This window comes from Astatotilapia calliptera, chromosome 5 (genome assembly GCF_964374335.1).
Source record: "Astatotilapia calliptera chromosome 5, fAstCal68.1, whole genome shotgun sequence".
NCBI lineage: Eukaryota > Metazoa > Chordata > Actinopteri > Cichliformes > Cichlidae > Astatotilapia > Astatotilapia calliptera.
In genome coordinates, this window is record NC_137426.1 from 10507099 (window position 1) to 10532720 (window position 25622).

The following is a 25622-nucleotide window of genomic DNA, read 5'->3' on the forward strand; positions in this document are numbered from 1 at the left end:
ACAAAATAAATTTTTAATTTATTTTATCAACTTTCCTTCTGACTATGCTGTCTGTGTTGAGCGCTCAGTGGATCTGCGCTCCACAGTGCAGCCTAGGCGGAGTAGTCGAACGCAGATTCACTGAGCGCAGGGCAAGCTAGCGAGACAGAAGTTAAGCTCTCCTTGCAACATGGCAAATTGAACCTCCCCCACCCTCATTCAGATCTGGCGTTTGGAACTATTTTGGTTTTCATGTGACGTATGACCCTGAAGGTAAGCGCATCATGGACTAAAGTAAAACAGTATGTTGGATGTGCCACGCAATGCTCAATTACATGGGTGGGAGCTAGTGTGTTAGCGCAGTTAGCTCGTTAACGTGTTGGCCGTCCAGCCCCATGCACAGGCCATCCGCGTAGCTCATTAACGGAGATTTGCCGTGTTGTGGCGTTAACGTCATTTCAACGAGATTTACGCTGACAGCACTAGTGGGAACACAACAAATATGACTGCACATTTACACCGACATCATCCTAGTGCAAAGACAAGTGGAAGCAGACAAAAACAACAAGCACGCATGCTACAAACTTTACCCGAGTCATTTAGACAGCCGTTAGCACATGATTCTCCTCATGGGGACCTGATATGTTTAATATGCTGCTGAGAATATAGCCCAGAAGAAGCGTATAGTATAGCTTTTATTTTGGAAAAAGCCATTTCTCTGTAATAAACTCTCTTTTCCAAAGATGAGTGATTCCTCAATCAGATACAGGGCTCGCAAAATCGCCTGCCCGACGTCCCGGGGCTAGCGATTTTTCCAGTCGGGCTACCAAAATCTATCTCTGCCCTGCCCGTCGGGCTATTGTAGGAAGGAAAAATATATGTCAATGCTTTTGCATTCTTTCGGAAATGTAGCTGGGTAATTATGTCTTTGGCATCGGTGAGCCACTGTCAATATGTGACATATTGAAATCACGTTTGAATTTGCGCTTGTTTTTTGCTTTCACTTTGCAATTGCACGAACTGTGTATAGAGAGCGACAGCACTGATTGGTGAGTGATGATAATTTGCGCACCAATTCCTCTGACATCGTCTTATCAATCATTAGCTTACTATGCAAACATGACAAGTGAAATCTCCCGCAGCAAGCTTAAACATGTGAGAGGTTGATCGCGCAGAGAATCGCTGAGCGTTATGTGAGTGCGTGTGTAAAAGCAGCGGGATATATATTGTAGCAGGTCAGGGCTGTTCGGGGTTCTGTTTGTACAGTTATGTTTTGTTTATGTTGCCATAGTGACGGGTGACGCCCTCTCACTGCGACGGTGTGTCCTTCCGGGGTCAGAGGGCGCCCTGTGTGTTGTTGTTGTTGTTGCTGTGCTGTTGCTGCACTGAGCAGTTAGTTCTTCTGCAGATGTCAATAAACGGCTGTGCTCCCTGGCTAGCTCACGGGAAGCAAGACATCCGTCACTATGGCAACATAAACAAAACATAACTGTACAAACAGAACCCCGAACAGCCCTGACCTGCTACAATATATATCCTGCTGCTTTTACACACGCACTCACATAACGCTCAGCGATTCTCTGCGCGATCAACCTCTCACATGTTTAAGCTGCGGGAGATTTCACTTGTCATGTTTGCATAGTAAGCTAACAATTGATAAGGCGATGTCAGAGGAATTGGTGCACAAATTATCATCACTCACCAATCAGTGCTGTCGCTCTCTATACACAGTTCGCACGATTGCAAAGTGAAAGCAAAAAACAAGCGCAAATTCAAACGCAATTTCAATATGTCACATATTGACAGTGGCTCAGCGATGCCAATGACATAATTACCCAGCTACATTTCCGAAAGAATGCAAAAGCATTGACATATATTTTTCCTTCCTACGATAGCCTGACGGGCAGGGCAGAGATAGATTTTGGTAGCCCGACTGGAAAAATCGCTAGCCCCGGGAAGTCGGGCAGGCGATTTTGCGAGCCCTGTATCTGATTGAGGAATCACTCATCTTTGGAAAAGAGAGTTTATTACAGAGAAATGGCTTTTTCCAAAATAAAAGCTATACTATACGCTTCTTCTGGGCTATATTCTCAGCAGCATATTAAACATATCAGGTCCCCATGAGGAGAATCATGTGCTAACGGCTGTCTAAATGACTCGGGTAAAGTTTGTAGCATGCGTGCTTGTTGTTTTTGTCTGCTTCCACTTGTCTTTGCACTAGGATGATGTCGGTGTAAATGTGCAGTCATATTTGTTGTGTTCCCACTAGTGCTGTCAGCGTAAATCTCATTGAAATGACGTTAACGCCACAACACGGCAAATCTCCGTTAATGAGCTATGCGGATGGCCTGTGCATGGGGCTGGACGGCCAACACGTTAATGAGCTAACTGCGCTAACACACTAGCTCCCACCAATGTAATTGAGCATTGCGTGGCACATCCAACATACTGTTTTACTTTAGTCCATGATGCGCTTACCTTCAGGGTAATATGTCACATGAAAACCAAAATAGTTCCAAACGCCAGATCTGAATGAGGGTGGGGGAGGTTCAATTTGCCATGTTGCAAGGAGAGCTTAACTTCTGTCTCGCTAGCTTGCCCTGCGCTCAGTGAATCTGCGTTCGACTACTCCGCCTAGGCTGCACTGTGGAGCGCAGATCCACTGAGCGCTCAACACAGACAGCATAGTCAGAAGGAAAGTTGATAAAATAAATTAAAAATTTATTTTGTATTGTTCGATACATATGGGTACCGAACCCCGAAAGCACTGTATCGAACACACACACACACACACACACACACACACACACACACACACACACACACACACACACACATAAATATATATATATATATATATATATATATATATATATATATATATATATATATAAAATTGGTGTAATTTTAATGGAAAATTTAATCAAATATTCAATTTATTACAACCTAATCTTTTAATAAACCATTATAAGTGTTGTGCCTATTGATTTTATTAAAATTACTGCTGAACCATTCTGCTGTCCTTTTGACACATGCTGTAAAGTCAGTGGGAGTAGCAAGTTGATTTCAGTATCCCACACTGACTCTCTGTGCTGTGTTCAATGAGCTACAAAGGGACGTCTGTGACAGATGCTGCCTGTGTGTTGTCAAAGAAAGACAGCATTACATCACCAACCATCTGGAGGGAAAAGATCCCATTGGATGGCTGTGACAGATAGTTAAACTTACAATTACACTGTAAAATCCACCAAGAGTAAGATCAAAATATTTTGGCCTGTCCTACTTAAATTTACAATCACGATTGATAATTGACTGTAGTTTCAGCTGTGAGGGTGGGAAGCTTTCCGGGAGGGAAAAATTTCCCGAAGTGTGCCAAATCCCTCTGGAGAATTATCAAGCTGCTAGTGGAGTGATAGTCATTTACAGTCAACACTGTTCTCCAAAATTTTCCCACGCTTCCTCCTTTATTCTTGATTCTTTTTTTTGTCCATGATTGGTAAATCTCTTAAAATATACAAATATTCTTGAATTGTCCCTTCTGTTAAAAATTGCATACACTTTAAAGATGTTTTGTCTTCAAATTTTGTTTTACATCACATCATTGTTCCTACTTTACATATGAAATATGTTTTACACCTTATTATAAAATTTGTAGTTGTAGTGCAAGACAGTGATATGGTGATCCTACTTTGGGTAAAAGAGGAATAGCCAATATAACAGTTAAAAACATCAGTTTTTGAAGTCATGCTCCCATTTATCCTCTGTCCCTTCAGGGCAATGGTCTTGATCTATTGTTGCCCTGGGGGTCTGTGAGTCAGCTTCTTCTGGTTTCCCACACTCTGTCCTTTGACTGCTTTCCATGGAGGAGCAATAGAAGTGTGCCTTATTGAGTGTCACATCAGAGTGTCACGTGAATCCAGACTCCAAAAACGTTAAACTTCTTATTCACCTAAAGGTGATATAAATAGATATGCACAACATGTGTTTGAATTTTATTTGGTTTGATGACATGACTTACTATAATCAAACAGAGTAAAATTATATTAATAACACTCCTAATAATCACATAAAAGTGCTTTGTTTTGCACTAAACATGTATGTTTGGCTACAACAGCAACATTTTACAGGCATTTACAGTCAACTTAACAGTTAAGAAATAGAAGAACATTTGTCTTTGATCTTTATAAAGATGTTAGTGATGACATAAAATAATGAGTAGACATTGTTTTCAGCAGGCAGTCCGTTTATTCAACAATGATAAAAGCTCCAACAGGAAGTGATGATACATCACAACAGCAACTTGTGGATTTCGACAAGAAAAGCTGTAATCAGAAAGAGCTGTCTTTATGAAAGACAAAGTTTACAGCAGTTACAGTACTCAGTGTCTTTGACAAATTAATTTGAAATAACACAAAAATATTAATTAAAAACTCACTAAACAAAAACTGACCTTACAGGTCAATATTGATCAAGAGGTGCAAATATCACAATCACATTTTTAACCCACAATAAGGATCAAGAAAATTGTGACAGTAAGAAAACCTTTTAGAAAAAAAACCTCGTAAACATGTGGATCCTATAACAGATCAGCTTTGAATCATTATTACATTTTTGTTACAATCTGTCCTTAAAGAGGACACTTAAGTCACAAATATCATAACCAAAAGGTAATGAAAGCTACTATAACATGTACAGTAAGGATAAAGAATATTTCAGATTTCATTCATGTTACATACATGACAAGATGTTTTCTTCCTTAACACGAAAGGTACTGTTGCCGTCATTTCCCCTGGAAATGTCATCTTGCACACACACAAGAACACACAAAGTAAAGCCTTCTGAGCATACAGAAGAAGAAGTTCATTGAATTTCAAAGAATTCAGTCCTATCATGTTTGATCAATGTGGCCTTTTTAGCTCATCTATTAACTCCAGTCTGTAGGTGTCTACCACACCCCCAGAGGGCGCTGTTGACTGGACACTTGTCTGGACTGTGGAGTTCAGATGAGGGAACTCAACCTCTTGAGAGTTCTTCTCAGAGGAAAACTGCATCTTCTTGAAGCCAGTCAGTAGGTCTCTCTGCTGCTATAGCTGCATCAGGAAACAAACTCTCATTTACAGGATGTTTGCCTTCTCACATTGCTGTTTGAGGAACTCTGGACCAAGGAGAGACTTGGACTCGTTGCAGCTATTGATTTGCTCTATGCGTAATCATCTGAGGTTTTCTGAGCTGCAGAATGAAGAACAAAGTTGTTAATAAACTTGTTAAAATTTAAAAAATGCAAGTGCCTATAATCAATATCAAAACTGGTTCAAATAAAATCCTCAGTTTACCTTGTGAGCCAGAGTCTGATGTTCCTGGGGATTGGTCATTGCTGCAGTGATTCTAGGCGCCATTCCTGGTTTTATGTCCTGCAGAGATCTCTGTGGAGATCTGTGTTCTGATCTCTGCTGGCTTCATCCCTCTTATTTATACTTCACCATCTCCATATGAATGTGTGGGTTTAAGTCTGGCTGAGATTTCCCACAGTCTGAACCAATCAGCGGGCTCTCTGACACAATAAAGCATGTGGAGCCAGCATCTTAGTCCTGTGTGCCTGGGTGATATTAAGTCCCAGAGGAGGAGACCTGGAGGGAGATGGAGAGGTACTTATTATGTGAATCAGGGAAAGTGGTGACCTTACAGTGAGCAGATCTGCTGCCTGATGCTCGGATCAATAACTTTGACTAAGCTAACACTCATGATCCCATTGCATGAGTGGGGAATGACAAACTTTTAATGTATGAGTTGGTGGCACTTTTTAACATGTCCCACAACTAAGGGTGTACTTGTAATTAAGTGAAATTTTAGCATATTTTATGTCAAATTACAAAGTAATTATATTTACCTGCAAATAGGTAGAGGACGTACACTAGAATAAGAGGGTAACGAGCCACGTTTTTACAGGAAATAAGGAATTAATTATGCTTTAAGTAAATTTAAGTAGTCTGTATGTAATTTGAAATATGTAGAAGTAATTTTAGGTGGTGCATAAGTAATTTTGTTTTAGAGGAAAGAAGTAGTAATTATATTTCAAGCCAATTTAAATAGTGCCTAAATTCTGTGTGTTTTGCAGGCAAGGTAACTCAGATTATGCTGTAAAATGTTTAGTACAGAATTAGTAATTTTAAGTGCAAAATTTCTTTCTCTAATCTTTTTGAAAAACAAACAATATTTCCTCTTCTTACCCTGTAAGTACAGAAAAATGGCACACTCCCATAAACTCCTTTTAAAACTCATGCTTAAACAGAGAAAGAAAAGATAATTAGACTTGGCTCCATCATTATAAGTTCACATAGGCTTCCAAGTGTATAGAACGTCTATCGTACACATTTATGTAATGAATATTAAAGGAAGGCCAAAGTGCTTAGACCTGGGCTGGTTTATAGTATTACTAAACATATTTTTTGCAACTGCACCATTAGTAAGCTGAGTGTTGTTCCCATTGTTTTAGTTTAAATTACTCAGTGCAATAAACTTACTGGTGTCCTTTGTGTCTTTTCACACATGCCATATATCCAGTGTGAGTAGCAAGTTGATCTAAGTTTCCCACACGGACTCTCTGTGTTGTGTTCAATGAACCACAAAGGGATTTCAGTGACAGATGCTGCCTGTGTGTTGTTGAAGAAAGACAGCATTACATCATCAGCCATCTGGAGGGAAAAGATCCCATTGGATGGCTCTGACAGCTTGAAATTTTTAAAATTAGTTTGAAAACTCTATAAGAAGCAAAGTAAAAATGTTTTGCAGGTCCTACTTTCAGTTTTCCGCCACTACATTTTCTACTTTAAGGCATAAATATGACTGATAATTACCAGCCACCAAATGGATGGGAGGGTAGAAGGTTTCCTGTGAGCAAGCAGTTTCCTCAAGTGTGCCATTTCCCTCTGGAGAAACAGCAAACTGCTGGTGGAAAGATAACTAGATATTCTGGATTTTTCCCACACTTCCTCCTTTAACAGAAAATTGGCATGTGCCCATTTCCAAATTAGTTTGAGGATTGTTTTTCTTTGGGCCAAAGTGTGACAAACCTCTTAAAATATGTATCTGACCCAGGACAGTATCCCTTCTGTTAAACAGCTGTATATGTGCTCTTTATACAGGAAAATATAGTATGACAAGTCTCTGTGTTTGCTTTCTAAATCTGGGTCACAACATTTAGGTGAACACTTTATTACACAGCATGAACATACAGACATTCAGCTAACAAATAAAATCTAAAAGTGTAACAATTAGACTATATTATTTGATCGTCTTTGATGGAAGTCGTTATCAAGAAAACTATTTTTGAATTCAACCAGGAAACCATCAGAGATTGTAAAGGAGGAGAGCCTTGTGAGCCTCTGTCATATAACTCAAAGGTTTGTTTTCAGTGCTGAATCTAACAATAATGTGTTTCTGCATAATTTCAAAAAGCCCACAAGGCATAATGGGTAATTTCCAGAACAAGTCTGGTTGTCATTAATCTTAACTTTATTCTGTTTATTTGCAAAACCAGTAGAAGAGAGCAGATTTAATATCAAACTATTCATAATTCACAAGAGGTAATTATTCGGAGAAGTTTCAGAACAGTCCCCTCAAGTTTTTATGTTTATGTTGACTAAAGCGTTTTGTTTTACCACAAGCTCTTCCTTGCTGTGCTGCAGAAGTAAGCTTTGCAACATTTGACTGTATGCAGTTGTAAGAATGTCACCAATGAATTCAGTTGTGTAGCTAACTGGCTAACAAGCTAGGACTGTGTTTCTAACACCATGGAGTTTGTATTTTTTTCCCCAAAGTATGCTTGTACAGGGTTTCTTAAGTAAGTCACCAATACTACAAGAATACTTTCACTAATCTTTGGCCTGGTGGTTTTTATGCTGAGGTATTTCTGTTTTAAATAACATCTTTGCGCCTGAGTCCTGTGTGGTAGGTTTCTGTCTACTCCTGAAGGCTTGAGTTGAAATGAGCTTTTCATTCTGTGAATTAGACTATACACAGCTAGAGCTAAATCCTTAATTTTCAGTGTGTCGCTGTGAAAATATCCGTTGACAAACATTATCATTGACTAGATGAGTTGCTATAGCCCCAGAAAAACTAATCTCAAAGAACTTCATCAGGACTCACAAACCGGCAGCTAACACATTTGGGGTAGTGAGGTTTATGGTGGCACTTGACTTTGTAGTGAATCATATAAAACAGCATTGATCACCATCTTTACAAATACTTTCAGACCATGTGTTACAAGATCAATATGTGTTCTTAGTGCTTATGTTCTGATTATATTGTTTTATGTATTTTAATAATAAAGGCTTGTAAAGCAAGGCCACTTTTGACTCCTAAACCAAGTGCTCAGCCAGACTGAAAAACAGGAAGTTAGTGTAGAGCTGTACAAGCATATAAATAAATACAGGAAACCAGGCAGAAAAAGAGGAACTAGTAACATATAAGGAGTTGTTTGTATCGAAACGATGTGTGACGTGTAAAGTACCAAAATAACACCTATATGAGACACATTTTTAGCTTCTAATGTTGGAGATTCTGCAACTGGCTTTGGGCTGTGCAGGGCTCTCTCTTCCGGAAGATGATTGAATAAAGAATTATAAATGTTTTGACCACTCCTGAGTCGGGTTTTCTCTGTTCTATCATGGGGATCAAAGAATCGAGTTTAATACATGTTTTCAACTCTGGTCCACCTAAAAAAAGTTCTCCAGAAGCTAATGCTTGAAATGGTTGTTTTGTTTAACAATATTAAATTATAATGTTTTAAAAGTACTGTTGACACTGCTTTTTTTAAACAGAGGAAGAGCCAAAAAACACAATTTATAAGAAACAGGTTTCACTTTGAGCCACGCTCCCATTTATAATCTGATCGTTCTGGATCTATTGTTTCACTGGGGCTCTGTAAGTGATTTTATTTTGGTTTCCCACAGTTCCCCAGTTGTTATTCGGTTCAATATGACCTAAACTAAATTAAATAACACTCTTCATCACAGAATTTTGTGCTTTATTTTCCTGTGAACATGTCTTTTTGAGAAACAATTATAATGAGTGCTGGACCTTCTAGGTATTTATAAAAAGTGGAGACTTAAAATGAAGGAAAATGAAGAATGCATATCTTTCAGCAGATAGGTCAGTTATGCCATAAAATAATATTAGAGCACAGTGTTTTCATCGTACAGTGTTTGTTTATTTAGCATGAATGAAAGCTTAAACAGGAGGTGATGATCCATCACAACAACAAATAGTTTCTACAAGAGACACTGTACTCATAAAGAGTAGAGGGAAAGCTGTCTTTATGAAAGACAATGGATTTGCAGTATTTAGGAAGCCACAGCAATGTTTTCCTCAAACAAAGCAAAAAATTTACAAAAATTGACCTTAAAACAGGTCAGGTAAAACCATTAAAATAAACTGCATTGTCTCTTCAAATCTGAGAATGACTTTTCTGCAAAACATTTAATTTGATCTTAAAACAGATCCCTTTTCATTAATCACTTACATTAAAGTAAACTTGATGAAAAAAAAAGTTTTATCCACAAAGGATACAAATAAAAACTCTCACTGATGATAAAAAGCTATAAATAACCCAATTACACAACTCAACCCACAATGGGTTCTAGTGAGTCCAGTTCAGGTAAAGTTCATTATTACTTTCTGGTCAGAAAGAGGACATTTTAATTTTAGATTAAAAAATCAATAATGGTAAAAAGTATTACTATAACATAATCAGTACAAGAAGTACCTCTCAGATATAATAATGATTGCAGATTCAATCAGTTTTCATTCATGCAATATGCATCTTATGATGTTTTTCTTTCCTAACATGCAGGATACTGTCAATGTCATTTCCTTAGGAAACGTCATCTTGCACATACACAAGAACACACAAAGTAAAACCTTCTGTACATACAGAAGAAAAAGTCCACAGAATTTTAAACAATTCAGTCCAGTCATGTCTGACCGATATGGTCTGTTTAGCTTGTCTGGTATGGAGTCCAGTGTGAGTGGTCTACCACGGCCTCCAGAGGTCGCTGTTGTCTTTTCTCTCCAGAGAGCATTGGGTGATGCTGGTCTGGTCTTTCGAGCTCAGAATAGAGAAGTCAGCCTCTTTCAGCTTCTCATCAGAGGCAGTCTGCAGCTTGTTGGAGTGTGTTAGCAGGTTTCTCTGCTGCTGTAGCTGTGTCAGAAAGCAAACGGTCATCTCCAGGATGTCTGCCTTCTCCAGGTTGGAGTCTGGCTGCTGTTTGAGGAACTCTGGAACCAGGAGAGACTTGAGCTGCTCAATGCAGGTGTTGATTCGCTCTCTGCGTAACTTCTCCACCAGAGGCTTTCTGAGCTGCAGAAAAAAGAACAAAGTCATTAATAAACTTGTTCAGGAGTTTTGTTTTTGTTAGCAACAAAATATATTTTCTACAATTTGACAGTTTACATGAACGAAACCTTCAGTTTACCTTGTGGTTCAGAGTCAGATCCCGAGAACTGGTCATGGCTGGATCGCTATGCTGTAGAGGTCTCTGTAGAGAGAATCTGATCCCTTCTGATTTCATCCCTCCTATTTATACTCCATCATCTCCATATGAATGTGTGAGTCTTGGTCTTGTTGAGGTTTCCCACAGTCTGAGCCAAACAGAGAGCTGCTTGAGACAATAAGGCATGTGAGGCAGCGACATTCTGTCATTACCACCGGGAGTATAATAGTTAGCTCCCAGGGGAGCAGGTGGAGGAGATAAAGAGAGTGCAAGAGGGCGCTTTGTGAATCTGTGAAAGGGAGCAGATCTGATATCTCAGCACACCCTTAACATCCTATCAAATACGTGCAAGTTTACTTGATCTAATTAATGAATTATAGCTCTAACTGATAGGTAGATGACATTAGCTCTTTGCTTGTTTACCAAAAAAACTGAAGAGTGAATTGTGTATTGAATGTATTGTTATATTTAATTTGTAATTTATCAAGATATTTCATTTGATACTTTATTTAAACTTTTATCAAACCTTTTTTCAATAAAAAAAATCCAATTTTTCCTGTAATAACATGGTTGAGTGCAAGAGCCTGTGATTTTCTCACTGAAATTACTCAACACGATTATCATGCTGCTGACCACATGCAGTCATCCTTTGACACGTGCCGTATATCCAGTGTGAGTAGCAAGTTGATCTCAGTTTCCCACACTGACTCCCCGCGCTGTGTTCAGTTAACCACAAAGGGACTACTGTGACAGATGCTGCCCGTGTGTTGTTATACAAAGAAAGAATTACATCACCAACCATCTGGAGGGAAAAGTTCCCATTGGTTGGCTCTGACAGACAGTTTCAATTTAAAACTGCTGTTAAAAAGTTTATCAAAACTAAACTCAGAATGTTTAAACCTGTCACATTTTAAGTTTTCTAACACTATAATACATTTTGAACTTTGGTGATAATCACTCACTCACTACTGAGTATCAAAGTAATCAACATTTTAACTGTGAGAGTGGGAGGTTTCCTGAAGTGTGCCAAATCCCTCAGGAGAATTAGCCGGCTGCTGGTCGGCTGATCGTTATTCACTCTCAGCTCTGTTCTCCAGAGTTTTCCCACACTTTAGTAAAAAAAAATTGACATGTGCCAGTATGTAAGTCAACATATTTTTTTATTGCAAAGGTGTGTGAAATCTTCTGAAAAATCTTGCCAGTTTATTTTTTTTTTAAAAAAACTGGTTGTTCAAACCTTTTTGAGAAAAATTAAAATTCAATAATCTTACAACAAAAAACAAAAAAACAAAACAGATTTCTGATAATTAGTTTTAAATAAGAGTTGCATGTCTGCTACTTAAGCTAAACTGGTACACACGGCATATAGCATCCTCTGATGTTTGCTTTACTTTATTGTTATAGCAAAACCTTTTCACTGAATCCCCAACCTGCAAAACACAGGTTTCAGGTGGTGGATGCTTAAAAAATATAAACTAAGAAGAGAGATTAAAAAATTACTGTGACCTGTAGTTCCTGTAGACTTCCTGTTATTCAAAAAACTTTAGCTTTTTCTGAATGACTCTTTTTCAAGGTTTGTACAATGATTTTCCACATCACCTCTTTGATTCTAGTCCACAGCTGAATCGTTCTCAAACACCTTGTGTTTAAATAGTGCTTCTAGTTTAAGAAGATCATATAACAGTTTTCTGATGGAAATGGTACTGCTGCTTTTTTCAAAGGAAGCGCAGCCATCATGATGATTTAAAACATCTTTCCGCTTGTGGAGTCTCGCTCCCTTTTATCCTCTGTCCCTTCAGGGCAAAGGTCTGGATCTATTGTTCCACTGGGGCTCTGTAAATGAGTTTCTTCTGCTTTCCAACACTTAGTCCTTTCAGTGCTGTCACTTGAGAAACAATAGAAGTATGCCTTATTGAGCACCACATAAGCTAAAATATACATCATCTTTTAAGATTTAAATGATTAACTTTGAAACAATTATTAAAACATGTGAATCTGATGATTTTACCAGAAAAGTTAAAACACTGCATATTTGATCTTTAAGTTTAAAGATTTGACTTCCAACTGAACAAATTGAAATAACATCGATGGCCCTTCTCATTACAAATGTTGGCTTTTCACTGAATGTGCATTTTTTGGATAAACAATTATAATAAGGTTCTAAAGGTTTGAAGTATTTGTCTACAACAAATGGAGACAAAGATAGAGACACATGACAGAAAATGAAGAACATACAGTGCTCAACAAATTTATTGAACCGCCTGTTATAAAACAATAAAACAGACATCTTAGAAATCTGTCAAAAACTTGTTAGAAACTAGAAATTACATTATAAATATGAGCCGGCGCACTGGGTGCCTCTGAGAAGTCAGAAGTTAATTGAGCATTACAATCAATCACTAAAACTTTTTTTTTCTGTTCTGGAATCCAAGTAAGTAATTGTAATTTAGTATCATAAGCAAAAATAATAATGTGCTTTACTTTTTTTTTTTTACTTTTTTTTGTAAAAAACAAAACAAAAAATGTATTGATAACAATTATATTTTAGCATTAAAAATATAATTTTAAATAATGAGTTTGAGCATACTGGTGGATTAACAATAACACAATTACCAATTCTGTTCATTTATAGCAGCTGTTCCACCAAATGTAAACCTTGGGTGCCCCAAAAAGACGTTACATGGACTTCTTCATTTTGAAAACGCTACGTCCAGATAAACAGAATCGGCTTTTTGGGATTTCATTAGCTTGATGATTGAGCATGCGTCAATGCACTTACACTGGGTGGTGTTCTAATAAATTTGTTAGTCACTGTCTGACTAGCATCAATGTAAAAAGATAACAGATCAACTGCATAAAAATTATATGCAAGCACAATGTTTTACACTGGCAGTGTTTATTTATTCAACAAGGACGAAAGCTCAAACAGGTGGTGATGATACATCACAACAACAACTTGTAGATTTCTACAAGACACACTGTACTCAGAAAGAGTAGAGGAAAAGCTGTCTTTATGAAAGACAATGAATTTACAATATTCAAAAACCCAGTACTCAGTGACATTTGATTTCTTTTTCCACTTTCACTAAACAGCAAATGACCTTAAAATACATTGTTATTAACTGCTAAATTCAATTTTTTCTCACAAAGTAAATATTACTTTGTCTTCTCAAACCTGACATTAACAAAAACAGTAATGTTTTCAGTAAAACAATAAACATATTGATCTTAAAACAGATCAGTTTTAGTAATGACATACATTGAGATACACGTCATCTAAATGTCCGCATAGAACAATTAAGATATTAAACTGATCAATAATGATCATGAAGTACCAATATCACTGTCAAGTTTTTACTGTGATATTAAGAAAACCTTTTAGAAAGAAGCTGTAAACACTTAGATCTTATAACAAATTCAACCTTGAATTTAGATTAATGTTAAACTGATCAGAAACAGTCAAGAGGTACAAACATCACAATTACACGACTTGCCCACATTGAGTCGTATAGTTAGAAAATCTTCATGAAAGAAATACTAAACATTTGGATCTTATAACAGATCAATTTTGTGTGATTAATATCTACAATCACAATAAATCCTTAAAATGGACACTTAAAATTTCGATCCAAAAAATCGAAAACCAATAAAAGGTAACGTCAATGTCAATTGAAGAAAATCAATAATAGTAAAAAGCATTACTATAACATCATCAGTACATGAAGTACAGAAAGAAACAATTAAAATTGCTGATGCAATCAGATTCAATTCATGCAACATGCATGACATGAAATTTTCTTTCTCAACATGAAAGATATTGCTACTACACTTTCCTTAGGAAATATCATCCGACACACACACACACACACACACACACACACACACACACACACACACACACACACACACACACACACACACACACACACACACACACACACACACACAAGAACACACAAAGTAAAGCCTTCTGTACATACAGAAGAAAAAGTCCACAGAATTTTAAACAATTCAGTCCAGTCATGTCTGACCAATATGGTCTGTTTAGCTTGTCTGGTATGGAGTCCAGTGTGAGTGGTCTACCACGGCCTCCAGAGGACGCTGTTGTATTTTCTCTCCAGAGAGCATTGGGTGATGCTGGTCTGAACTGTGGAGCTCAGAAGACAAAGGTCAACTTCCCTCAGCTTGTCATCAGAGGCAGTCTGCAGCTTGTTGGAGTGTGTTAGCAGGTTTCTCTGCTGCTGTAGCTGCGTCAGTAAGCAAACGGTCATCTCCAGGATGTCTGCTTTCTCCAGTCTGGAGTCTGGCTGCTGTTTGAGGAACTCTGGACCCAGGAGAGACTTGAGCTGCTCAATGCAGGTGTTGATTCGCTCTCTGCGTAACTTCTCCACCAGAGGCTTTCTGAGCTGCAGAAAAAAGAACAAAGTCATAAATAACCTTGTTTGTTTGTTTTTTGTTAGAAAAAGAAAAGAAAGACTATCAACTTAATAATAATTTAAATCCAGGCAGTGTTCAATTTACCTTGTGGGTCAGAGTCAAATGATCTGTTGAAGTGGTCATTGGTGCAGCAATTGTAGGTGCCATGGTTGGATCTCTGTGTTGCAGAAGTCTCTGTAGAAAGAATCTGATCTCTGCTGGCTTCCTGGCTCCTACTTATAGTCCCACATTTCCATATCAATGTGTGGGTCTTACTCTGGTTGAGGTTTCCCACAGTCTGAACCAATCAGAGAGCTCTGTGAGACAATAAGGCATGTGGAGCAGCAACATGCTCCTGTATGCCTGGGGGATAATGGTTAGGTCTCAGGGGAACAGCTGGAGGACTGGGGGGAGACTGAGACATGCCCACAGATCACTGTATGAAGCTGGGAAAGTGGTGACCCTGTAGAAGATCTGCTGCCAGATGCTGAGATCAATGATTCTGACTGAGCACCCAGTGCACGTGTGCGGGAATAACAAAGCTGTAATGTATGAATTTCAAGTAAGCAAAAAAAGTGATAGACTAGGTGAATTTCTCTGCATTGTCTGCTTCTGTTGATTTTAATGGAAAATTTTGTAATTTGTATTTCCTATCATAGAGCTTAAACATCTTTTTTTTTTTAATTTATTCAAAAAAATACATTTTGAAAACTCCATAAGATTTTTGAATGCTGTATCTAATTTAATTTGAATTACTCAATATAATACATTAAAATACTCAAAACAAACTCAATCCAGATGCTACTGTGTCTTGTGACACGTGTCTTGTAACCACTGTGAGTAGCAGGTCGATCTCAGTTTCCCACACTTACCCCCGTGCTGTGGCCATTGAGCCACAAGGGGATTTTTGTCACAGATGCTGGTTGTGTGTTGTTATAGAGACAGTGAATTACATCACAAACCATCTGGTGGGAATGGATCCCATTGGTTGGCTGGGATAATAACATTTGAAAAGATTATATCAAAATAATTTCTACTTTTTTAATCTTTGACACATTTTGATCCTCGGTTCGTATCTGTGACTGATAACTGACTGAGAGCTGGATTGAAATTTTGGGATTGTGATGGTGGGAGCCTTCCTGGGTGACACAATTTTCATGAAGTGTGTCAAATCCCTTTGGAGAATTCACAGGCTGCTGGTGGAGTGATTGCCACTGAACTCTAGTCTCATGGGTTTTCCCACACTTCTATCATTTGCCTAAATAAGCATGCCCCAATTTACAAGTTAATTTTCATCTTGAAGATTATTTACCCATAGTTCAATTTGTGAAAGTTGAAATTATTATCACTCCAACAAACTGGAAAGGGACTTAGAATGCTTTACATCAGGAATGGGGAGGCCAGATACTGCAGCATACGAAGAAGCATACAGAGGTTCAAGATCTGTAATAAGTGAATTCAACTACAGTAGGTTAACCTCAGCTAATAATGGGTAATGTTTGAGTATTTCTTCATCCTCTGGCCTTTTGCTGAGATGCTAAATCTTTTGTAAACCTTATGCTGTATATGTTAAGACTGCAGGGCAGCTCACTGGTGTGGTGGTCAGCACTGATACTTGATATTAACAAGGTCAGTGGTTTGAATCCAACATGAGACCTTTATGTACAGAATTTGTATGTAGTCCCCTCTATTAGGATGTTATGAATTAGAATTAGAATTAGAATTCAACTTTATTGTCATTGCACATGCACAGGTACAGGGCAACGAAATGCAGTTTGCATCCATCCAGAAGTGCTTTAGTGATATAGATATATTACAATATATATTAGCAATAATATAGATATGTGAGTATATTACAGAAATGGGTCTATTATGGTATGTTATAATGTACACGGTATGAAGTATGTTGTGAATATTCTATAACTATAAGTATGTACAGGCTGTAGTGAGTACAAGCTATGTACAGGATATGAACAGGATATAAATATGAAAAACTATACAGAATATGAAATAAATAACTTTACAGAATCTGGGATATACAGCTATACAGAAATGGGAACTATGCAAGTTGTAAACAGTTGTAGGATTAAAGATTATCGAATGTACAGAATGATTATTTACACAGAGCTATACAGTAGTGCAGTTAAGATAAGTGAGGGTGTAGATGGTTTCTACAGAGGCTATATAAAGTGCTGGTGGTTGTGAGTGGTGGTTCAGTCCATGTTATTATTGTGTTTGAGGGTACAGTTGTCCATTGTGGGTGTGTGTATGTTCAGTCCATGAGTTTAACGTGGGTCAGATGTCAGGAGGCAGAGTTCAGGAGTCTGACAGCTGTGGGGAAGAAGCTGTTCCGGTACCTGGTGGTCTTAGTCCGGAGGCTCCTGTGGCGCCTCCCAGAGGGCAGGAGGGTGAAGAGTCCATGTGATGGGTGACTGGGGTCTTTGATGATTTTCCCAGCCCTTTTCAGACACCGCTTCCTGTAGATGTCTTTTATGGCAGGAAGTGGTGCTCCGGCGATGCGCTGGGCAGTTTTCACGACCCTCTGCAACGCCTTCCGGTCCGAGGCAGAGCAGTTCCCGTACCAGACTGTTATACAGTTGGTCAGGATGCTCTCGATGGTGCAGCGATAGAAGTTCACCAGGATGTCTGAGGACAGGTGGTTCTTCCTCAGAGTCCTCAAGAAGAAGAGGCGCTGGTGAGCCTTCTTGACCAGCTTGGAGCAGTTGGTCGTCCAGGTGAGATCCTCGGAGATGTGGACTCCCAGGAACTTGAAGCTGCTCACACGCTCCACAGCCGTCCCCTTAATGTGGATGGGTGGATGTGGGTCAGCATTCCTCCTGTAGTCCACGATGAGCTCCTTGGTCTTCTCGGTGTTAAGCAGCAGGTTGTTTCTGTCGCACCACTCAGCCAGACGATCCACCTCCTCCCTGTAGGCGGCCTCATCGTTGTCACTGATGAGGCCAATCACCGTGGTGTCATCTGCAAACTTAATGATGGTGTTGGAACCATCAGCAGGTCTGCAGTCGTGGGTGAAGAGGGAGTAGAGGAAAGGGCTCATCACACAGCCTTGTGGTACACCGGTGTTCATTGTGATGGTAGATGAGCAGCGGTTATCCAGCCGGACATGTTGGGGGCGGTTGGTCAGGAAGTCCAGTAACCATTTGCAGATGAGGGAACTGATACCCAGGTCTGTCAGTTTCCTGATGAGTTGTGAGGGGTGGATTGTATTGAATGCTGAACTGAAGTCTATAAACAGCATTCTGGCGTAGGTGTTGTTGTTGTCCAGGTGTGAGAGGACAGAGTGCATTGCGATGGAGACTGCATCCTCTGTGCTCCTGTTCCGGCGGTATGCGAATTGGTGGGGGTCCAGGGTGGGGGGGAGACAGGATTTGAAGTGTGCTAGGACCAGTCGCTCTAAGCACTTAGTGATGATGGGGGTGAGTGCTACTGGGCGGTAATCATTGAGGCAAGATGGGTTGGAGTTTTTGGGTATCGGGACGATGGAGGTGGATTTGAAGCAGGCCGGTACCACAGCGTGGGCCAAGGACAGATTGAATATGTCTGTGAGCATGGAATGGATGCCATCACTACCCCTATTAATTTAACTTTTCTGTATCCTCTAGCTTTATTTTCTCCTGTGCAGACTGAGACAACATCAGTGTTTTGCAATCAATTTCCAGCTAGCTATCTAATTAGACAGCTGTTTTCTAGAAATCCCCAGTGACTTTCATTGTTTTTTAAAGTGGTGATTTGTGAGTTTTAAATATTAGCTTGTGTTTTCTCTCAGAAAAGTGGGGTACTAATAAAATCGACTATGTTAACCGGATAACTTGCAGAACCTAAGAATTAGTGATATCCATCCAATGTAAAGCTGTATCTATAGCATGTTTCTAGAAACAGTATGTCTTGTTGAGCAAGATTCCCTTCTGTCAGGGGCATGGAGGCAAGCTGTTACATGTTCATCTGGTTTCTCTGTTTCATATTATCTTGGAAAATATATTCCTGAGAAAGAAACGTCTTTGATTTGAGCGCCAACAAGACATAAACATGACAAGAGAGAGAAAGACTGTCTACAGACTTGGCAAAGGGTCAAGTGAATGAATGAGAAGAAATGCTGAAGTAAACTTCAGGCTTCTTGCAGTTCATTTTGAATAACCTTTATATGCCTACTTAAAGAGTTTGCATGGGCACTTTTAATTAAAGACCTCTAGTTTGTTCAGTTTAACTTGGATCCACAAATACTTATGAAAGCATCTGTGACAGGGAGCTTCTTCATTTGGGCTTGAACTTACAATAGGCGTTATGACGAATAGATTTTTAGACCCCAAAAAATTAACAACGATTGAATGTGTGACACGTTGAGCAGTTTGCACTGTCAATAACAAAATTATTCTTTCATTCGTGTCTTTAATTTAAATCCACACAAGACACTTTCGAAGATCTCTTGTTAAAATAGAGATTAACAATAAGAAATGACAATTAAAAAAAATGGTGTTACTGTTTTATGTAAGGAATGGACAAAATCATGGCCAAAAAGACAACAACAAAACGATTAGAAATAGGGAGTCAGGCTCCCTTTTATCCCCTGTCACTTCAGGGCAAAGGTCTGGATCTATTGTTCCTCTGAGGCTCTGTGAGTGAGTTTCTTCTGGTTTCCCACAGTCCGTCCTTTCAGTGCTTTCACTACAGGAACAATAGAAGTGTGTCTTAGTCTGCATGTCATTAGATTTCATTTGTGACGGTTTCATGGAAGTGAGAGCTACAACAGAAACACTTAATTTTATCAAAGTAGCAGTGTCTAAAAAGTGTCTTTTATTTTTGTTTTAAAAACCCAAATATCCAGAAAGTTCCCCTCATTAAAAAAAGAATTGAACCTTGTTTTTCTTTTGTATGCTCTAACCTAAATAGTTTTTAGACTGCAGCATTTTTAATTGGATATGTAAATTAAACAAAGATCTGTGATAAACACCCCTTAAATTGACCTAAATTGGAAGTGAATGGAGTACATCTTTGCCATTACTTATGAAAACCACAACAAACAACATGGAAATACAGTTTTCACTTGGCAGTGTTTGTTTATTTAACAAGAGCCACATAAAACATAAATGCTTTAAACAGGAAGTGATGACACATCACAACGACAACTTGTAGATTTCTACAAGGCACACTGTGCTCAGAGAGAGTGAAGGGACACCATCTTTGTGAAAGATAAAATATTTACAGCATTTAAGAACACATTAATCAATATGAAAACTATTAATATCGACCTTCAAACAGATCACATTTACGTTCCCAAAGGAAAAAAAGAAACACCTATCACAAAAAAGCTGACAGTGTGAAACATAAAATATTAATCTTAAAACAGATTGGTTTTCAGTAATCACAAAGTGATCAGTGTTTGTCAAAAGGTACAAATAATATACTGTTTAATCCTCAGTGAAGTGGGGGTTAAAATGGTCATATCAAGCCTTTTATAATTAAAAGGATAAACAACTGGATCTTAGAACAGATCTGTTTTGATATTAAATGGGGGTCAAGTTTAATTTTACAATCAGTCCAGAAAAAGGACATTTCAATCTTAGATCACAAGGGTCAAAAACCAACAAACAAAATACTACATTTGGTTCATGCAACATGCATGACATGAGGTTTTCTTTCTTAATGTGCAAGATGTCATTTCCTCAGGAAATGACATCTTGCACAGAAAAAAAACAGACAAAAACTATAGTACTATATATACAACTATGTTACCATAACACGTACATTAGGCATTGATAATAATCGCTGATGCAATCAGATTTCATTCATGCTACATGCATGACAAGATATTTTCTTCCTTAACACGAAAGGCTCTATTGCTGTCATTTCCTCAGGAAATGTCGTCTTGCACACACAGAAGAACACAGAAAGTTCAAATAATTCAGTCCTGTCATGTTTGACCAATATGGTCTCTTTTTTCTTGGTATTAACTCCAGTTTGTCGTGTCTACCATGGCCTCCAGAGAGCGCTGTTGATCGGACATTTGTTTTTTTTGGTGATCATGTTCTGGACTGTGGAGCTCAGAGGAGAGAAGTCAGCCTCTTTCAGCTTCTTATCAGAGGCAGTCTGCAGCTTGTTGCAGTGCGTCAGCAGGTTTCTCTGCTGCTGTAGCTGTGTCAGGAAGCAAACGGTCATCTCCAGGATGTCTGCTTTCTCCAGTTTGGAGTCTGGCTGCTGTTTGAGGAACTCTGGACCCAGGAGAGACTTGAGCTGCTCAATGCAGGTGTTGATTCGCTCTCTGCGTAACTTCTCCACCAGAGGCTTTCTGAGCTGCAAAGAAGAATAATGCAATTAATAAATTTGTTCGGGAGTTTTGTGTTAGCAAGAAAATATAATTGATACAATTTTATAGAAAACAAATTCCATTAATTTTTGATTTACCTTGTGAGTCAGAGTCAGATGCTCCTCAGAACTGTTAATTGCTGCAGGGATTTTAGGTGCCATGCCTGGATCTCTGTGCTGTGGAGATCTCTGTAGAGAGAATCTGATCTCTACTGGTTTCATCCCTCCCATTTATACTCCAGCATCTCCATATGAATGTGTGGGTCTTAGTCTGGTTGAGGTTTCCCACAGTCTGAGCCAATCAGAGTGCTCTGCGAGACAATAAGCCATGTGGAGCCAGCAGCATGCTGCCGTTAATGCCTGGGGGATAATAGTGAGGTCTCAGGGGAACAGGTGGAAGACTGTGGGTAAACGAAGGGAGTGTAACAGATCTCTGTGTGATTATGGGAAAGTGGTGACCCTGTAGGGAAAGGAGATCTGCTGCCTGATACTGGGATCAATGGTTTTGACCGAGCACACGCTGAGTATCCCATCACATGTCAGGGAAAAACATTCATGTTTTAATGTAAAAATTATGGGTAAAAATAAAATAATGGGATTAATGGTTTATTTCGCATGTGTTGTTTATAATGAGATTAATATTAAGGGAAACTGTAAACATCAATTTGATTTTAACTGATAATTTCATTTATACTATTGTATAAAGAGTTACAAATTTTGTTTTATATATATATTTTACAAATGCAAGAATATATTTTGGTGTTGTACCAATTAATTAAATCATAATGTCTCTAGAAAATAATCATGTAGCCGACCAGATGCAGTCATGTCTTTTGACACGTGCCATATAGTGAGCATGAGTAGCAATTTAATTTCAGTTTCCCACACCCGTGTTATTGTCAATGAACCACAAAAGAACGTCTGTTGCAGATGCTGTGGGTTGTTATAGAAACGTGAGGTTACATCACCAACCACCTGGAGGGAAAGAATCCCATTGGCTGCCTTGGACAGATGTTACAATTAAAATTTATAATAAAAAAAACATTCTTAAAGTAATCAAATTAGGGTACCACAATTTGGAAAGTATTATTTTCAGTTTGCAATCAGCTACACATTTTATACCTCTAATGCTAATCATGATTACTGATTACTGACCATCAACTACATCAAAATCTCACCTCTTAGGGTCCTGGGGGTGGGGGATGGTGGTGGCAGTTTCATGAAGTGTGTCCAGTGCTTCTGGTGGATAATTCACAACTGGTGGGGTGAATGTGTCCTACTCTTTTCTCCAGAGTATTCACTTAACCATAAATAAATAATAATAATAATAATAATAATAATAATAATAATAATAAATAACTCTTGTGCCCTGTTGCAGGTTGAAAATTCTCCCATAGAATCATCTTTAAAAATATTTACCTATGTAAAAATAAAACTGAATGTCATGCCCTGTCATAATTGACATAAATAACTTAAGCAAAAATATTAACAGTATTGGATGGCCTTCAACTTTTTGTCACTCAGAGTTTACATGAACAACAAGAAGGTCAGATTTTGCAGCAGCTGAAAAAAAATATGTACAGCTGCAGCCTGTGGGTGGAATTAGATTATTTAGAAACTGAAGTTGTTTCCCCTTAACTTAAACCTCACATAGTCTTAAATGTAACAGGATACAGCTTCATCTTGTAATGCTTAACCTCACTTCAACTTTACTCTAACCCGCTGTGCTTACTATGAGCTCATGAACCTTTGTAGTTAGAACAAATTTAACAACAACGGGTCCACTACAGCTGTGCCATTAAAAAAATGTTGTAACTGAATTTTTAAATTACTGTAATGTATTGCTAAATTATTTTAGTTAGTTTGACCCCAAAAATAAAGATCTATCTCAAACTCTGCAAATGAAACAGTTTACTGAACAAAATAGTGGTGTGATATATAAAAAACTAGAGTAACAGTTTTAATCAAAGGCTTGATGTTAAACTGATTGTTGTAAAATAACAGACGTTTTAAGCTCTGTTCTTTCAGGGCAAAGGTCTGTATCTGATGGTCCAGAAGGGCTCTGCAGACAAGTTTATTCTGGTTGTTGACTATTCGCTGCTTTTATCATTGACCGCCAGAGGGCGCTGTTGTTTGAACATTAGTTTTTGGTGATGCTGGTGGAGCTCAGAGGAGAAAGTCAGCCTCTGTCAGGTTCTTGTCAGAGCACCAGAGCAGCTGGTTCAGCAGTGGGTCAGCAGGCTTCTCTGCTATCAGCTCTGCTATTTGCTCTGCTGTAGCTTTGTCAGGAAGCAAACAGTCATCTCCAGGATTTCTGCTTTCTCCAGTTTGGAGTCTGGCTGCTGTTTGAGGAGCTCTGGATCCAGGATAAACTTCAGCTGCTCAACGCAGGACTTAATTCTGTCTTTGCACAACTTCTCCACAAGAGGCTTTCCCAGCTGCAGAAAGTAGAAAATACATTTTAAAAAAATTCAAGAATTTTGTTTTAGTAAAAATGTATCTAATTTATTACAAGTTTTTGACAATTGCGTCAATTTGTGATTTACCTAATGAGTTGGGATCACTTTCTCCTGATAAGCGATCATTGCAGTAGGGATGTAGGTGGATCTCTGTGCTGTAAAGGTCTCAGTGGACAGAACCTGATATCCCTCCCATTTATACTTCACCATCTCTATATGAATGTTTGGGTCTTTCCCTGCTTGAGTTTTCCCAGTCTGAGCCAATCGTGCTCCTGTTATTGCCCAGGATCAGGGGAACAGGTGATGGACTCTGGGAGAGAAGTACTCTCAGAACTCAAATTGAATCTCAGAAAATAGAAACCCTGTAAAGAAAACTAATATGACTCCTCATCCCAGCTTAATGATCTATTAACGATCTAATTAATGAACCACATATAAAGTAAAACTTACTTCGATTTTTTGGTCTCAATTTGTTTGATAATTTCTAAACCCAAACCTTTAATGCATCTTTTTTTAAATAAATAGTCAACTGAACATCATTCAGTTTTAATGAAATGCTTAATTTTTATGCAGGATAACAAGTTATGTTTACTAACATGTTGACAGTTTATCAGATGGGTATTGTGGGCTGTTTTAGTTTTCTGATTGGTTTGCTGTAGTTTATTGCTTTACTCAAGTACTCAAGGCAATAATTGTGCTGTTGCTCTTGTGTCAGTGACATGTGCCTTTTAGTCAATGGGAGTAACACGTTGATCTGGGTTTCCCACACTCACTCCCTGTGCTGTTGTCAGTGAGCCACAAAGAGACTTTAGTGGCAGATGCTGCCTGTGTGTTGCAGTAGAAAGAAAGCATTGCATCACCAACCATCTGGAGGAAAGGATCCCATTGGCTGGCTCTGAGTGGTAGTAAAATTTGAAATTGTGGTGAAAATCTGCCATAATCAGAGTAGTTTCGCATCATATTTTCAGGTTGCAATCACTGTGATGGGGTGTTCATGGGGATTGCTGAAGTGTGCCAAATCCCTTTGCAGTAATAAAAAGCTGCTGGTGCTTTTGCCACAGTCCTCCAAAATTAGCAGGTGCCTGCCTACAAATAGACTTTCATTAATGGACTGCACACGTGCAGGTGCTACACAGTGGATGGGCTTCTCAGCAAATAATTGCCCATTAAGCCTTGAATGCATTTCTTGAACCCCATGATATACATCTATAACACATTTTGAGTTTGATCAAGCATTGTTTATTTAAACTATTGTTTGTAATGATAAAGGAATTGTTTCCTTTTGGAAAGCCAGATATCATAAGCAATATACTGTAACTTGGACTTCAGCTGTTATTCTCTTAGTTAGAAAAAGAAAAAGTATGATGGCCCGTGTGATTTTGTAATTTGAGGAGGGTTTAGACTCCTGATTCCTTGTTAATCTGTCAGGGCAAAGGTCTGGATCTATTGTCCCACAGCAGCTATGTGAGTGAGTTTTGCCTGGTTTCCCACACAATTCCCTTTCACTGCTTTCACTGGAAGAACAATAGAAGTGTGCCTCATTATACAACACATTAGATACATTGTCTGACGTCAAAGGGATGTGTTTAAAGTTACATTTAAAAAAAAAATGAAAACATGCACGAATGCACAAAAACATGAATTGGTTTGATGGCTTAATGTTGTTCAATTAAATACAGTGACACAAAACGAATAATTCAGCGTCATTAAATGAGTTTCGATTATATTGCTCCAGACTTTGATAATTTAGTTAAATAAAACATGTGTAGTTTGATTGTCTGTTAAATTTCTTGAAAACTGATAGCTTGGTTTAAAGATGAATTACATTTATATAAATTGGCATGTTTTTTTTAAAATATTTATGTTAAACGTCAACAAAAAAAAACATGTCTACTCACTGTACTGAACAGAGAAACAGCTGTCTTTATAAAAGACACAAACAGATTGTGTTTCACAT

At 38.4% G+C, this 25622-nt stretch overlaps 3 protein-coding genes across 3 annotated transcripts; all 3 read right to left on the bottom strand.

Annotated features, from left to right (window-relative positions):
* Positions 1 to 9165: 9165 nt before the first annotated feature.
* LOC113021652 (protein hairy-like) lies at positions 9166 to 11236 on the bottom strand. The gene is made up of 2 exons (XM_026166353.2): positions 10452 to 11236; positions 9166 to 10336 (listed from the first exon to the last, which is right to left on the bottom strand). Exons 1-2 carry the CDS (start codon positions 10545 to 10547, stop codon positions 10010 to 10012), a joined length of 423 nt encoding a protein of 140 aa, XP_026022138.2. The 5' UTR covers positions 10548 to 11236; the 3' UTR covers positions 9166 to 10009.
* A 2112-nt stretch (positions 11237 to 13348) lies between these two features.
* On the bottom strand, positions 13349 to 15428 carry LOC113021653 (transcription factor HES-5-like). The gene is made up of 2 exons (XM_026166354.2): positions 14991 to 15428; positions 13349 to 14875 (listed from the first exon to the last, which is right to left on the bottom strand). The coding sequence occupies exons 1-2, from the start codon at positions 15051 to 15053 to the stop codon at positions 14549 to 14551; spliced, it is 390 nt and encodes a 129-aa protein (XP_026022139.2). The 5' UTR covers positions 15054 to 15428; the 3' UTR covers positions 13349 to 14548.
* Positions 15429 to 19935: 4507 nt separating this feature from the next.
* On the bottom strand, positions 19936 to 21462 carry LOC113021655 (transcription factor HES-4-like). The gene is made up of 2 exons (XM_026166355.2): positions 21306 to 21462; positions 19936 to 21194 (listed from the first exon to the last, which is right to left on the bottom strand). Exons 1-2 carry the CDS (start codon positions 21435 to 21437, stop codon positions 20871 to 20873), a joined length of 456 nt encoding a protein of 151 aa, XP_026022140.2. The 5' UTR covers positions 21438 to 21462; the 3' UTR covers positions 19936 to 20870.
* Between the last annotated feature and the right edge of the window lie 4160 nt (positions 21463 to 25622).